Source organism: Sturnira hondurensis, unplaced genomic scaffold (genome assembly GCF_014824575.4).
Source record: "Sturnira hondurensis isolate 20B ecotype Veracruz unplaced genomic scaffold, ASM1482457v3 Scaffold0007865, whole genome shotgun sequence".
Lineage (NCBI taxonomy): Eukaryota > Metazoa > Chordata > Mammalia > Chiroptera > Phyllostomidae > Sturnira > Sturnira hondurensis.
In genome coordinates this window covers 11,388,635-11,404,689 of record NW_028080496.1, presented here as the reverse complement: position 1 = coordinate 11,404,689, position 16,055 = coordinate 11,388,635, and the positions used below count along the sequence as shown (strand labels likewise).

General features: G+C 46.9%; 1 protein-coding gene across 6 annotated transcripts in view; it reads right to left on the bottom strand.

Annotated features, from left to right (window-relative positions):
• Positions 1-15,843, bottom strand: part of TJP1 (tight junction protein 1) — a 209,110-nt gene extending 193,267 nt beyond the window's left edge. For 5 of the 6 annotated variants that reach the window (XM_037053760.1, XM_037053761.1, XM_037053763.1 and 2 more), the window contains exons 1-2: positions 15,408-15,840; positions 12,977-13,109 (exon numbers count right to left, since the gene is read on the bottom strand). In XM_037053760.1, coding sequence (XP_036909655.1) covers positions 12,977-13,109; positions 15,408-15,750 — 476 coding nt within the window. In that variant the 5' untranslated portion in view covers positions 15,751-15,840. Of the gene's footprint in view, positions 1-12,976; positions 13,110-15,407 lie in introns of all 6 variants that reach the window. The other variant, XM_037053769.1, reaches the window with a different exon arrangement.
• Positions 15,844-16,055: the final 212 nt, after the last annotated feature.

The window sequence follows — 16,055 nt, the reverse complement described above, 5'->3', positions numbered from 1 at the left end:
TCTGACCCCACCCAGGACCTTGCATCACGTCCTCAGAAGTCAGTGTGAAGCCAGTGCATCAGCTTCCAGGGTAGAAAACCGTGGGGAATCTGATGGTCAAGCCCCCTAGGTGAACAGTGAGGAGCTATGTCCAAGGCTGCTGCCATCCCCAAAACTCTGGTGACCAGTACAATGGATACCCTTTTAGTGACCGCTTCTCACTGAAAATTATTTTTTTCTTTTTCTTGTCATGATTCGATTCATCTAGAAACAATTCAATCCTAATGGGCAGAGGAGAGCTGGTGAAGGGGTCAGGGAGCTGACTGCAATGAAAAGCTGGAGGGAAAAGGTGGTGTGAGCCGTAAGATCCTCGGTCGCAAGTTTAGTCACAGAGCTTCAGCGGAGCGTGTGAAAGTGTCATTTGGACACATGCTGGGCGTGGCACACACCCTTTTGCTTCCACAGCAGCCCAGGTTTGCCACCAGGGTGTGGTCACCTTTTTTATTTTAATCCGAGGTTCATTTGTATGTCCTAAAACACAGGACAGATTTCAGAAAGGGTGAATCTACTTGAACCTAATGGAAAAAAGGTTTTCTCAGGCTCTGCAAAATGAAGCTGCGGCATTCACAACAGTTTTAATTATAACGCATTAAGTAAACACAATAAGCAGCTCTTTGCTCTGAGGTTGAAAGCTCTATCTATTTTTATCTCCAGGCAAATAACACATTGGAAGCAAAAGTGGCTACAGTATGAGTGGATTATTGCATCCTGCCTGCATCAGTGGCTTCTCTGGCTGTACTTTGTACTCTATGTATGCTAAAGAATATCATTTATACGACCATATTAGTGTTAACAAACTGAGCAAACATATTAAGATTTTTTTAGAAGAAATTTTCTCTCCACACGCAAAGAAAGGGGAAGCACATTACAAACACTGGTCTGTGCCTATGACAGAATATTATGCAGCCCTGAAAAAGGAGGAAATGCTGGCATGTGCTGCAACATGGATGAAACTTGAGAACATTATGCTGAGTGAAAGAAACCAGTCACAAAAGGACATATACTGGCCCTGGTCAGGGAACTCTGGTGGTTGCAATGATGTCTCAATGCACCAGGGTTGTCGGTTCGATCCCCAGTCAGGGCATATACAAACAACCAATAAATGCATAAATAAGTGGCACAACAAATCGATGTTTCTCTCTTTGTCTCTCTCTCTAAAATTAATTTTTTAAAAGCACACATACTGTATGATTGCACTTGTATGAGGTACTTAGTCAAATTCATAGACAGAAGTAGGTCGGGTTTTTTCATGGAGGGGTGGGGGGGGGGATGGAGAGTGAGTGTTTCTTGGGTCCAGAGTCTCAGTTTTGCAAGACGATAACAGTTCTGGACATGCGTGGTCGCGGTGGCTGTACAACGTTATAGATGGATTCAACGCCACTGCACCGTACACTTAAAATTGGCAAAGACGGTCAACTTTGTTACGTGCATTTTACTTGCGCTCTCAAATAAATCTCCCCTCACCTTTTTGTTTCTGCTTCGCGGTTTTACCTTCCATATTGAGGTATCAAATCCAACAGGACTTGGCCTTTTTCACACGGTGTGAGGGAGAGGTTGAGCTCCATGCTTTCCATCTCCGAAGCTGGTTTCCCCGGCCGCTGCTGCTGACTCACCCACATTTTCCCCGCGGGTCCCAGGCGCCGGCTCTCTCTTGTGCGCGCCTCTTGCGGACTGATCCATCTCTGCGTGTCCTCTGCCAGAACCAGAGTGCAACTGCTGCGACTCGTGGTGTGACTTCACGTGGACGGACTGCGCTACATCCCCTCACTCTTCGTCTGCCACATCGTCACGGCTCTTTGTGGACCTTACTCCCCTAGATGCAGTGTACAATCCATTTTTTCCCGTTCCTCCAAATACAGAGAGAAAATCAGCAATCTCTCACTCACCAAAGACGCTCCTGAAATTTGACAATTGTGTGTATATGGGGCAAGCTCTGAGATCGACTTTTGAAGCTAGGGATGAAACTCCAAGTATTAACAGACTTAGAATCCATTCCGTGGGGGTTTGATCAGTCCATAAAGGCTCGTTGCCAAAGCGCTTCGCCTTCGCAGGCTCCGACTGCGGGCAGTGTGTTGCCATGGTAACGGTTACTTTTAGTTAGTACTTTTTATAGATGAAAGTGTTACACCCTGGAGTCTCTTCTTGTAACTGAATAAACCTAAAGACAGTGTGGTGCTTCATTTGATGTAGATATTTAATGGCACAGAGCCAGACTGAAGCCACCAGAAATAGACCATTTTTAGCATTTATATTTGATAGGGACATGCACTGTCACTAGAAATATCACCTTTTCATCAAAAGGTTTTACAAAATACAAGTTAACCCCTTTTATCCACTGAAATGTGTCAATAATTAATCAACTGTGACCCTGGCCAGGTAGCTCAGTGGGGTAGAGTGTTGTTCTAATACGTCAAGGTTTCGGGTTCGATCCTTGGCCAGGGCACATACAAGAACCTACCAATGAGGGCATCAATAAGTAGAGCAACAAATCAGTGTCTCCCCCTTCCCGTCTTTCTCTCCTTTCCTCTCTCTAGAGCTCGATAAATAAAAATTAAAATAAGTAAATAAACGGTGGCAGGAATGCATGTGTCTGTCAGGAGTTTGCACACATTACTTTGTTTTCTACCCTGGAGCAACATCCCCAGTTCTTGTGGGGAACCCGAAGACTTGGAGAGCACCGTGTCTCGTGAATGGATGGAGGAGATACCGCTGGGCACCGTGGGTTGAAGGAGCACACGGCCTGGGTCTGGGCCCCAACTCTGACCTTTACCAGCTGTATAGTTTTGAACTTCAATGTCCTCTGCCAGAACATGGAGATGATCATATTTACTTTGTAGAGCAAATGCATCTTCAGTTAGTGGCACCTATGATTAGACATATGACTAGCCAAAGATTTCAAGTCAATATTAAAGGCCAAAGAGGGTGGAAATATCCATTTTAAAAGTGTCAAGGGACCCTGGCTTTCATGGCGCAGTGGATTGAGCACCGGCCTGCAAACCAAAGGGTCACTGGTTCGATTCCCAGTCAGGGTGCACACCTGGGTTGTGGGCCAGGTCCCCACTGGGGGGCGGGCACACAAGAGGCAACCACACATTGATGTTTCTCTCCCTCTCTTTCTCCCTCCCTCTCTCTCTAAAGTTAATAAAAAATTTAAAAAAAGAAATTTTAAAGTGCTGAGGGAAGTCAACACCACAATGGCCGCAAGGCATCAGGGAGGAGACCAGGGCCCTCTGCTTCCACACACAGAAGGAAAAGGAACACAGACAAGATCTCATCAGGGCTGAGCATCTGGGCAGGGACACCAGAGGGGACGGGTGGGTGAGGATCGGTCAGTGAGGGACAGTTGGGACAGTGACCAGAGGCCCCACGTGCAGGCCAAGGACACGGCGATAAGAAGGGTTGTGGAAGAAGGGCCCAGGGAAACAAGGCACTGGGAGACGGCGTGAGGGCTTCGCGTGCCCACGGCTCGAGGAGACACGGGCTGGGACCAAAGGATCAGGAGAGTCAGATAAGATGCAAATCACAATGCCATAAAGAGAAGGCCTCCTCCAGGGACGCAGGGATTGGCTGGGCTGGAAACAGAGCAGACGGAGCTAAAATCTATCTTGAAGGCTTTGATCTTATCTGATAAAACGGTTGTTTAAAGCCACAGCAGTGATGGTGACACTGCATGGTTGGAATAGCGGCCCTTTTTGAAACAGCCTTTCCAAACACTGGGTTCCCACGAGAGGTCAGTGAGACAGAGGGGCAGACAGTACGGCCTTGTCCAAAACAGGCAGAGACCATTGCAAGAGAAGTTACATCCGCAATCAAGGCGAAACAATTTCTGGGATTTATTCCCCCTCAAAAAATACGTAAATATCTCTAAGTGGCTTCTTTGCTGTTGTGGTTCAACATCATGGACAAGGTCAGTTTCCTCAGTCTGTTCTCTGTGAATCCAGAGGAAACGGCCGAAAAGCGGACACTCCCAAAAGGGGTCCCCTGGAGTGCTCAGGGACAGACCTGGCTGTCCAGAAGGCAGAGCCATTGGTGTTCAATGACAGTAAGTACACAGGTCCTCCCGTGGTGACAGTGGGACACTTCCTAGCCAAGGTCTCCAGCCTGCCCTGTCTCCCGAGCTCTCCCGAGCCTCGAATGACTGCGGGTTCTCACCACTCTGGATGCGGTTCCTCATGCTCACTGGGAATACAGCTCCACTGTCTGCCCTGACTCTGCTATTGTGGTCTGTGCTGCTCCCTCTCTTCCACTCCCCTAGTGTGATAGCTTCCCACACGGCCCCCGACGACCCCACCTCCTGGTATACCCTTGTGTGGTCCCCTCCCTCTGTGTATACAGCTGGTCCCAAAGACTTGACATGAATGAATAAAATAAAGCAAAGGTAATGGGACGTCACTTCTGCGATTAGGTTACAAAAGACCGAGACCCCGCCTTTTTTTATACATGCTTGCCTGTGAGTCGTCTTCCATGTTTTTTTCTCCCATCCAAGTACTAACCAGGCCCGACCCTGCTTAGCTTCCGAGATCAGACGAGATCGGGCGCATTCAGGGTGGTATGGCTGTAGACTCCCATGTTTTTTTCTGATTAAAGCAAGCTGAGGACACCCACATGGCAAGAAACTGGGGGCAGCCTCCAATCACCTGCCAGCGAGGAGTCAAGACCCGCCTTCTCACCTCTCACAAGGAACTGAGTCCCACCCACGGCCTCATGAGTGAGCTGAACAGTGGATCCTGCCCCCGTCAAACCTTCAGATGAGACTGCAGCCCTGCCCGACCGCTCGGTTGCAGCCTTTTGAGAGACGTTGCGCTGGATAACCAAGCTAAACCGTGCCTGGATTCCTGATCCACAGATGATGCCAGATAATGTGTTGCGGTAAGTGAGGTTTGAGGTAATTTATTATGCGGCCATGAAGAACTCATCCGGCCATAATCCAACACTTGGAGTTATCTCTGAACCTATCAATTATGTAATAAAGCACCTGCAAGTTCTCCCACCCTTTCCAAGGCCCTGAACTTTATGCTCTTCTGGAATTTGGGAGAGGTAATGGGCTTTTTAGGGAGGAAGAAGTCACTCAGTATACGCCTCCAGGTACTCTGTCCCTGCTGGACACCTGGCCCTCCCGGCTCCCCCTGCCCCAGCTTCTTGCTGGAAGAAAACACTCTCCCTGTTCTTCTTCCTTGGACTTTCTCTGTTCCAGAACTTGGCTTGAGTCCAGACTACATTCTTCCACGACCCTGACCTGGATTCCAGTCCCAGAGCCTGACTGTTGGGTTTCTCCTCCTGGCCTGGCCCGCAGACCCTTCTTCACCACTGCATTTGATGGTGGGTTTGCAGTGTTCCTGACCTTGGATTGCACCCATGCAAATCCAAACGGCCTCAGCAGCCCTGCAGGACAGTTCGATTCCCTCTCCCAGCCATTCAAGGGCAGGTCCTAAGCAACCACTTTGGGGCCCAGGCTGGGTTGGACACAATCTCTGAAAGGCCAGTGCCAAGTTTTGAGCTGGTTGTTCCCATCTTTCCAGGGGGCGTGGGACTGTGAGTGAAGAACTGGGACTGTGAGCGTGCCAGTTCTTCAAAGGGAGATATGACTGCATGAGCTCCAAGTGGAGTCTGGCAACAGGCGCAGGGATGACTCATGAAAAAGCAGGGGGAGGGGATGTGGCATGGCAATGGAGAATCGGTTTGCAGCCCCTCTCAGCAGTGGTGGAGGAGGCAGTGGACTCGGAGCCCGGAAAAGAGAGTAAAACACCCTTTTACTGGCTTCCAAGGAGTGCCCGTGATGGAAGCCCATCTGCCTGCCCAACCTTCTCCCCATCATGAGCCCTCTGCTCCCACCGATTTCTAGTCCAGAATTCTTTCCCTTGGAAAATATTTATGCAATGGGCCCTGGCCAGTGTGGCTCAGTTGGCTGGAGCATTGTCCTGTAACTGAAAGGTTGCAGGTTCGATTCCCAGGCCAAGCGTGTATGAGAGGCAACAGATTGATGTCTCTCACTCTCGCTCTCCCTTCCCTCCTCTCTCTCTAAAAGCAATGAAAAAATGTCCTTGAGTGAGGATAGAAATAAATAAATAAATAAATAATTTTAAATGTTTATTGAATGGATGAACCTCACAGACAATACATGAGGCAAAGGAATCTGGACTCTAAAGTGTGAATACTGTGTGGTTCATTTCGATGACATTTTAGAACAGGCAAAATTCATCTAGGGTGAAAAAAAATCGTATTAGTTGCCTCCGGATGGTGAAGGATCGCTGGGAAGAGATTCGGAGTAGGTGCGTTCCCTAAGCATATGCACTTGTTGACATCATACAATCAATTCTGTCATCTCGATATATATAATTTTTACCTCCAGTAAAACCAAAAAAGATGAATGACTGAATGAAGGTCAGGGAATGGGCTGCATTATAGAAGCAGAAATGGCAGACTGTTGGCAATTACTGAAGCTGGTAATTGGTGTACAGGGGCTTATTACATTATTCTTTTTTTTAAGACTTTATTTATTTAACCCTGGCTGGTGTAGCTCAGCGGACTGAGCACAGGCCTGCGAACCAAGAGATTGAGGTTTGATTCCCAGTCAGGGCACATGCCTGGGTTGCGGGCCAGTTCCCAGCAGGGAATGCACGAGAGGCAACCAACCATACATTGATGTTTCTCTCCCTCTCTCCTTTCCTTTTCTTCCCCCTCTAAAGATGAATAAATAAAATCTTTTTTTAAAGACTGTATTTATTTATTATTTAAAAAATATTCCATTTATTTTTTTAGAGAGAAGGAAAAGGAGGGAGAGAGGGAGGGAGAGAAACATTGATTGGTTGCCTCTCACACCTCCCTAATCAGGTATCTGGCCCACAACCCAGGCATATGCCCGAACTGAGAATCGAACCAGTGACCTTTTGGTTCCCCAGCCAGCACTCAAGCCACTGAGCCACATCAGCCAGGGCTCTTTTATTTGGTTTTAGAGACAGGGGGAGGAAGAGAGAAAGGACAGAAACATCAGTGTGAGAGAGAAACATCCACTGGTTGCCTCTCGCACGCCCCCTTCTATTCCTCTAAACCTGTGTGAGTTCCACTCACGATTTAGCAGCGCGACTCAGAACAGGACCAAGAAGATGAGGACCCTGTCCCAGCAGGTAAATCAACCTGCTGTTTCCTTCAATGAGAATGTCCTGGTAGGCTATTCTCATGAGAAGAATGTCAGCAGAACTAAACTACGTGATGTGGTGGATTTACACTCTGGTTCAAGTTTGATTCTCAAACCTTCTGCCAGTCCTGTAGGCAGTGGCTCGTCATCGAGTCACTTGGGGAGCATCCCGATTGGCTAACTCAGAATCCTTGGGGGCGGGGCCAGAATCTCTAGGGGGTGGGCCCAGGCACCACCTGCTTCCAGTCCACAGCCTGGGCGAGAACCATCATTTCTCTTCCAGGAAGCCTTCTCTGTGCTGGCTCACAGAGAGCTTACTTTTATCCAAGCCCCTCAGCCTTGCTGACTTCCACTCTGCCAGCTAGTGCTTCGCGGCCTTGTGCTGATCACACTTGCTGGGTCCATGCTTTGTTTCTTCAGCGAGGATGTGTGGATATGTGTTCTTGAGCGTAGAAACCATCTTTTTGCTTTGCATTCCTCACGACACTTAGCACCGGTGGCACTCGGTAAACACACGCTCAACATTTTTATGTAGAAAACAATGGACTATTTCCTTATTAATAATGGGCCGTATTCTTTAATTTAATATATATTCATTTAATTATAAATTCTTTAATATATGTATAGTCCTATGGTCTGAATGTGTGTCCCCCAGAATCCGTGTCTTGAAACCCTAACCCCTTGTGATGGGATTGGAAGGTGGGGTCTTTGGAAGGAGCTTAGGTCCGAGGCTGGGGGGCTCAGGATGGGACCAGTGACCTTTCTGTCCGGTGAGGATGTAACAGGGTGCAGCCAAGAGGGGGCCCCAAATAGGGATTTGTAACGGGGTCCAGAAGAGCTTGGAGATGATCGGCTCCACACCACAAGGCCACACCTGTCCAGAATGCTGCCATCTGTGGCCAATTGTGGGAGGAGCCAGAAACGAGGCTGCGGAAGAAAACTGGTGCTGGGGTTTAAACGGAGCCACGGCAGCCATTTGGGGTCTCTCTTTTGGGGACCACGTGGCTTTGGTGAGAGTCAAGACCAGAAGGCTTTGGAAGTGCTCCCTGTTGCCATGTGGAAGGTGCCAGGAGGACTGTGTGCACATTTGGGGAGAACTTTAGTTTGTATTATTTCAAATAAATAATAAATTCCTTTCCTTTTCACTGATCTCTGGTATTAAGAGATGTCTTTCCTCAGGAGGCAGGCAAAATGAATTCAGAAGGTGGGGAGGAACCCCTGGAGAAAAAGGGGGGTCTTTTATATTGTTCAGCATCCCCCATCGGTTCTGTAACAAGGACACAGAGCAAAGACAGCCATCCATGAACTAGGTAGCAGGTCTCACCAGACACCAAGTCCAGCACTATGATCTTGGACTTCTTATCTTCCAGAACAGTGAAAAATAAATGTGTGCTGTTCATAAAGCAGCAGCCCATTTATGGTATTTTGTTTTAACAGCCTCAATAGACTAAGACATATATATATATATATGTACCAAGAATTCCTTTTCAAGGTACTAAACTAAACGTTTGTAACTGGGATGTGTTCTTTTATGATAGAAATATTTTAAAATGTATAGCCCTGGCTGGTGTGGCTCAGTGGCTTGAGCTCCAGCCTGTGAACTGGAAGGTCACCAGTTCGATTCCCAGTCAGGGCACATGCCAGGGTTTTGGGCCAGGTCCCCAGTAGGGGGCGCATGAGAGGCAACTGAAAGATGTATCTTGCACGTTGATGTTTCTGTGCTTTTCTTTCTCCCTTCCTTCCCCTCTCTCTAAAGATAAACAAATGTTTTTTTAAAGGTATAAACTTCTACTTTTTAGTTATTTAACATCGTTTTACCAATTCAATGTATTTCCTTTAGTAGATTATAAATATATGATTCTTTAGAGATTCTATATTTATTATTTGTGCTCTCTAACCTCGTGTAAATCATTCAAATGCTGGGATGGTTGTAGGGGAAACATCAGTTCTAAGGAAGTTACTGGAAGCGGAGCTGACGCAGGCAATCACCATTCCTACCAACTGACCGCCAATGAGAGAGAAACTCTAGCTACGCATCAGCACGAGTGACCTTTATGCACGAGGGCGTGCAACTTTTTTCCCCCAATGAAATTTAGCAGCAGAGAGTGAAGCTGGCCTCAAATGCTGGAAGCTGGAAAAATCTGGCAGCAGAGAGGGAAGCTGCCCTCAAATGCTCTCTGAAGGGAAACCACGTTTTCATTTTATTTTAACGTGGCGTTCTCCTGGGTGACAGCCAGTACGAATGCGCCCTGGAGAAGCTGCCAGAAACTGCACTGCTCTGATTAGACGGGGCATTCAGCAGAGCCGGGCCTCTGGAAGCCCTGAGATAAAGATGGCCCCACCCTTGAATTCGCCCTATCTCCCCAAAACATTCTCCTCATGCAAGACTTAGCAATGGAAATAAACAACAGCTTCAGCTATTAACTGCCTGTGTCACGAAAGGGGGCAAAGTTGGGGTTTTTGTTAACGGGTTTTTTGTATGTCCTTTTAATTGCTCCGTTGGCCATGAAAAACCATTATTTGCATTCCTTTAGGATATTAAGCGTGAAGGTAACTCTGAAAGCAAGTGGAGAATTAATGTCACCTCTCAGAAGCTCCTGTCCCATCGAACCTAGAGAGCTTTCCATAGGCAATTTTGTTCTGAATGGAAGGCTGAACAGGGTGATTGAACAGATTCAAGTTAGGAGAAGCGTCAGCAGCGTTCAAGGGAGTGGCGAGAATGCATTAATGGTGATGTATTCCTTGAAGAAAAACAATCATTGTCAAGTTCAAATAATGTGCCATTTCGTAACCTCTTCAGAGTACCATCCAGGGGTGATGGATCTCCATCTTTGCATTAAGTGAGGATTGTGGCTTATCTTAGCCTGGAAATGGCAACGCCACCTCAATCACACACGCTGTGCGTGTGCACTACCGAAGGGCAAAAGGAGAAAGGTATCATTTATCACTCACAATTTGTTTGATAAAGTGAGTTATGATAGGAAAAGAAAGTATTAGGAGCTCATGTGCGCTCATATTACATTTTTGAATGTTCCTAGCTCTCAGCAACGGATTGTTGATAAGTGGCGTTTCAGGATATTGAACTAGAACTGTGCTTATGTTTTCCAAAATAATTACAGCAGTGTGTTTGGGGTTATATCATAGAATATTGAGTGCTGCCTTGTTTTCTCTTATTCTGAACAGTTATAGTTCACATATTTCTTCCAGTACATGCAACCTGGAAAAACAAACACTTTGAACTTGATAGGCGGTGTTGGAACACAGTTATCTTCATTTAATGAGATTAATGAAGGGTGGAGAAAATCATTTTTCAGGGGGACCATTTCTTCTATGATGGCTAGAGGGCAAAGTTGAGAATGTAACAGGTAATTTGGGGATTTTTAGAGCAATGACAGACGTAAAAAGGCATTTACACTCAGTTTACCAATATTTTTCATGGTAAGCACATTTTCAGACTTACCAGTCTGACTCTAGCTTAAACATAGACAATATTCAGTGTGAGTCTTTTTTCTCGTTTTGAGTATCATTTTTCTAAAATTTCAATTTTTAGATAGAGAGGAAGGGGAGAAAGAGAGAGAGAAAGGGAGAAGAGAAACATCGATTTGCTGTTCCAAATGAATAAGTAAATGAATGCATTTACTTATGCATTCATTGGTTGAGTCTCTTAAAAATTTATTTATTTATTTATTTTTAGAGCAAGAGAAGGAAAGGAGAAAGAGAAGCAGAGAAACACTGATGTGCAAGAGTTACATCCATTGATTGCCTCTTGCATGCCCCAGCCTGGGGACCTGGTCTGCAACCCAGGCATGTGCCCTGACTGGGAATCGAACCAGCGACCATTTGGTTGGCAGGCTGGCGCTCAATCCTCTGAGCCACACCAACCAGGGTCATTGGTTGATTCTTGTATGTGCCCTGACCGGGAACTGAACCTGCAACTATGGTGTATCAGGACGACACTCTAACCAATAGAGCTGCCCAGCCAGGGCCAAGTATTGTTTGCTAAAAGTGACATTGATTGACTTGGCACAGATAAACCTAACAATTTAATCTGTCAAATGCCATAACGTCTAGGTCAGAAATTATTTTTTAAAAATTCACAGAGTATCTATTCTATTTTGATTACTGAATTAACAAATCTTTTAAAAAAACTTTCAGCCCTGACTGGTGTGGCTCAGTGGGTTGGGCATCCTCCTGCAAGGTGAAAGGTCGCACGTTCGATTTCCGGTTGGGGCACAGGCCTTGGGTGCAGGTTTGGTCCCAGTGGGGCATGTGTGAGAGGCAACTGGTGGATGTTTCTCTCTCACATCAATGTTTCTGTCCCTCTCTTGCTCCTTCTCTTCCTCTCTCCCTGAAAATAAATAAAATCTTAAATAACAAAATAAAGAAAACCTTCATCTGTACTATGGCCATATAATTTATTCCGTATAGTGATATGAATTATTGAACACGAGAGAAGGTGTCCCTTTCTCCTCACTGAGAACAACGAGGAGAAGGGGAGAAGAAACGGAAATGGACTCTTTGCTGTGTCAAGTCCTGTCCTGGGAAGGTCTGTGACCAACGGGGACCCGACCCCAGCCAGCTGAACAAGGGGTTGTGGAACAGCACACTCTCCATGCAGAGGACTCACTCCCAGCCACCAACCCAGCCCCAGCCAGAGGATGGGCCTCCTCTGCAGGGCCACCTGTCAGCTCGGGAACCCAAGGCCACCCAGGCCAGGCTCAGGGACCTCTGGGAGCTTCGCCCTGAGACTCCGTGGCTGTACATGCAGCCAGAAAAAGGACAGACAGCAGGCCAAGGATTTTCTGAGTGAATAGACTCTGATAATGGGCCCCAAGTACATATTCATATTAATAAGCCTGAGAAATGGCAAAATCAATCATGCACACTAATGAAAAACACTAACTGTTGGCCATACACTTTTCTATTATACTTCCTAATTATTGTGACTTACTTAGAAGCAAACCATAAGCAAATTAAAGAGAATGGATGGTGTACATTTTTCATGCCTTTCAGAGGTGGGAGGACATTGAATGGAGTGGGAACCATTTGGATGATTGTTTTGAGTTCTTGGTTTATTCAAATCCTTCCTGTTAGTCTGTACCTGAAAGAAATGGCCACAAAGGCTACCATAGTTCAAGATTTGGGGTTTTCTTTCCCTCACTGGAGGACATGCTTGTGAATTTTAGAGAGAGGGGAAGGGAGGAAGAGAGAGAAACATCGATCGGTTGCCTCTCATATGTGCCCTGACTGGGGATCAAACCCGTAACCCAGGCATGTGCCCTGATTGGGAATCAAACCAGTGACCTTTTGGTTTATGGGTGATGCTCCAACCACCTATGCCACACTTGCCAGCGTAGTTCAAGGTTTATTTTAGCTCATAAAACATGTACTTCGGGAGACAAAAAAGCGGGCAAAGGCCACTCCTATCTGGGCAACTCCAGAACATGCTGCCACAGGACGGGGAGCGCAGCACAGTCGTTATCCCTAGCCAGATTTTTCAATTTCACTACTGACGCACACAGTTATCTGAGACACTTTAAATGTGCCTGTTTGGGGCTCCGACAAAGAACAAAGGCTAGCACAGTCAGGCACACACTTCAACGGCATGAACTGCCTGTGACAAAAGGCCGCTGTCCAAGGACCATTCTTCGTACACCGTGAGACAAGCCAAGAAGTCACCACTGGTTTGGGCACGACTTAGAAGATACGGTATCTGGCCAGAGGACACAGTGAGCCTAGAACCACGAGGGGAGGGAAACAGCAGAAAGGAAAACTGGGGCAACACACAGATTGTTCACGTACTTGGTAAATAACAGAAGACCTCGTTCTTGACCTTGACCTTCAGTCCTAGGGGCACCGCTAGGTTCGGGCTCAGTGCCAGCTCCCGCTTTTCCTTTTGCGGCGGACACATCTTGTAAGGTCCTGTGTGTTTGCTCTGCATTACAATATAAACAGACGTCACAGTTCTGGCAAGAAGCTTGCCTGAGCTGCCTCGTCTCCCCCCTTCTTCTATCAAGTTAAATGTTGCTGGAGATTTGGTTATTCCAACTTGTATATAGAAGGATGAAAATTATTCAGTTCATATTTATCAAGACAAATATCCATTGGCTCATGCCCTGGCTGGGTAGCTCAGTTGATTGGAGCATCGTCCCAATACACCAAGGTTGCGGGTTCGATCCCTGGTCAGGGCAAGAAGCAACCAATGAATGCATCAATAACTGGAATAACAGATCAATTAGTCCTCTCCTTCCCTCCATCTCTAAAGTCAATAAATACATTTTAAAAGGGATTTTTTTTTAGAAAGAAGCCTCTTACAAATATGAATTTTCACCTATTTGACTTTTTCAGTGGATGGACCATTTTACCGAGCATTATGGGGTTGCAGTGTGAGAAGGTCTTTGATAAGACTGTAATTCACAACTCCCCTAAAAACCCAGGATAGTTTTTCCATTGAAACAAATCTAAAATATAGGTAACCAGTGGAAAGCGAGGGTCCTTCTGGTTTAGTCTCGGAGAAATGTTGTGGCCACATGGAGACCAACAACCAAACACAGCTTCTGAAGAGCTCAGACTGTTTCCTGCATTCTCACAGACTGGAGTGGGCACCCATGTACGCAGGTGGCGGCATCACAGACAGGGATCCCCTTCTTTTGCCTCTGTCCCCAACCCTCCCACGGCTGTCCCAGAACCTCTGCTGCTGTCACTTCCCCCAAACCCTCCCCCATGTCCAGCTCTGCATAGCTTTTCTCGGCCCCTCCCCTCCCCCCCACTCCTCATGTCTTCATTATACTGGCCAACCCAAACCTTCTCTTGGCGGCAAAGAACCCCTTCTCTCTGGAAGGAAGGAGCTAGGGAAATTGGGATATTCATTACGGCGCTCTCTTTGGAAGGCCAGGAGAAGAGAAACAGCTGAGAAGGCTTCTGGGCTGATATTTTAAAATAGCAGCTTTACTCTATATAATGCAGACATATATACGATGCACATATGTGTTCTATATAATGCACATATCATAAAATTCATCCTTTGGACGTAATACAGTTTGGTGGTTTTCAGTCGAACCATAGACATGCTCACCAATCATGCTGTCTGATTTCAGGCCACTGGACCCCATTCCCCTACTTCCGGCCCTTGGCAGCCACTAATCTACTTCCTGTCTCCATGGATTCATCCATTCTGGACATTTCACAGGAAGGGAATCATACCACACGTAGCATTTTTGTGACTGGCTTCTCTTTTCGCATAAGGTTTTCAAGGTTCATCCATGCCATAGCAGGTATCTGGTCTCCATTCCTCTTTTTTTTCTTTTTTAAAAGGTTTTATTTATTTATTTTTAGAGAAATGGGAAGGGAGGGGGAAAGAGAAGGAGAGAAACATCACTGTGTGGTTGCCTCTCGCATGCCTTCTATTGGGGACCTGGCCCGCAACCCAGGCAGGTGTCCTGACTGGGAATCGAACCGGCGACCCTTTGGTTTGCAGGCGAGCACTCAATCCACTGAGTTACACCAGCCAGGGCTCCATTTCTTTCTATGGCTGAATAATGTTCCAGTGTATGGACAGACCTCATTTTGTTTACCCACTCATTGATTGATGTGCATCTGGCTGGTTTCTACTTGTTGGCTCTTAGGTGTGAATTATGCAATCATGAACACTTTCTCAGGTTTTTTGGGGGGGCATACGTTTTCACCTCTTTTGGGTGTATCCCCAGGAGTGGAGTTGCTGGGTCACGTGGCAGCTCTTAACCTTCTGAGGAACTGTGATCATAACTAAAATTGTCCCCGAGCTTGTCTTGGGGGTTACGTGAGGTTTTATTTGGCGTCAGCAACACCTCTTCCTTTTTTTTAGAACATTAATTTTTTATTGATTGATTTTTAGAGAGAGAGAAGGGAGAGAGAGAGAAATATCAATGTGTCATTCCACTTATTGATGCATTCATTGATGGCTTTGTGTATGTGCCCTGGCCGGGGATCGAACCCACAACCTTGGTGTATTGGGATGATGCTCTAACCAACCAAGCTACCCAGCCAGGGCCCGACATTTACTTCCGTGTCATGAGGTTTTTAGAACGAAGCCTTGGATGTTTTTCTTAAAATAAAAATCCACTCTGTGTGGAAGCTCATTATTACTGCAGCTGGGACACCAGATATTTGATCAGGAAGCTTACTACTCAAGGAAGTAAGCTTACTACTTCCCTCCCGGAAGCTTAGTACTTTACAGAGCCAAATAGGTTCTTACCTTGGTAATAAAGAAAGAAGCAGGTGAGCAGGTAAGGGCAGAATTCCTCCAGATGAGAGCAAAAAGCACAGAAAGCCTTCGGACCCTTGCAGCAAAACTTCCCAAGAAAAGACTCCACTCTCTTCCGGTAGCAGCCCCCGGACATGACCTCGTGGTACTCGGTCAAAGAGAACACGCCCTCGTACACCAATGGTGAGAGCACCCCGCTCACGTTGAATTCCCTCAGTATCTTCTCTTTGTAAGTCCCGGGTATTTCCGCGAGCTGCCTGCGCCTCTTCTTCTTCTCTCTCTGTGCCGCGGACTCACAGCTGTAGAACCACGACCCGGCTCCTCTCTCCACCATCTGGGCTGGTCGAGAGCCCGAGACGCAAGCTGTCCCCACTGGGCCGCGCTGCTCTGGGGCTGTGTCTGCGACACGTGGACACCTGGACACCTGGAGGCTGACTCGCTGCCCTCTGGAATGACTACAGATCTGCAGGGAGAGGGAGGGCCTGGGATTAGACCTGAGGTGCAGACCGACCCGGCCTAAGAGGATTGCGCTGTGTTCCGTAGTCCCTCACGGCAGTTAGATTCAAAAGATGAAGGAGAGAGGCAAACTGTTGAAATTCTTCCTCCGATTCCCAGACGATCGTCGTCCCAGGCTCCTCC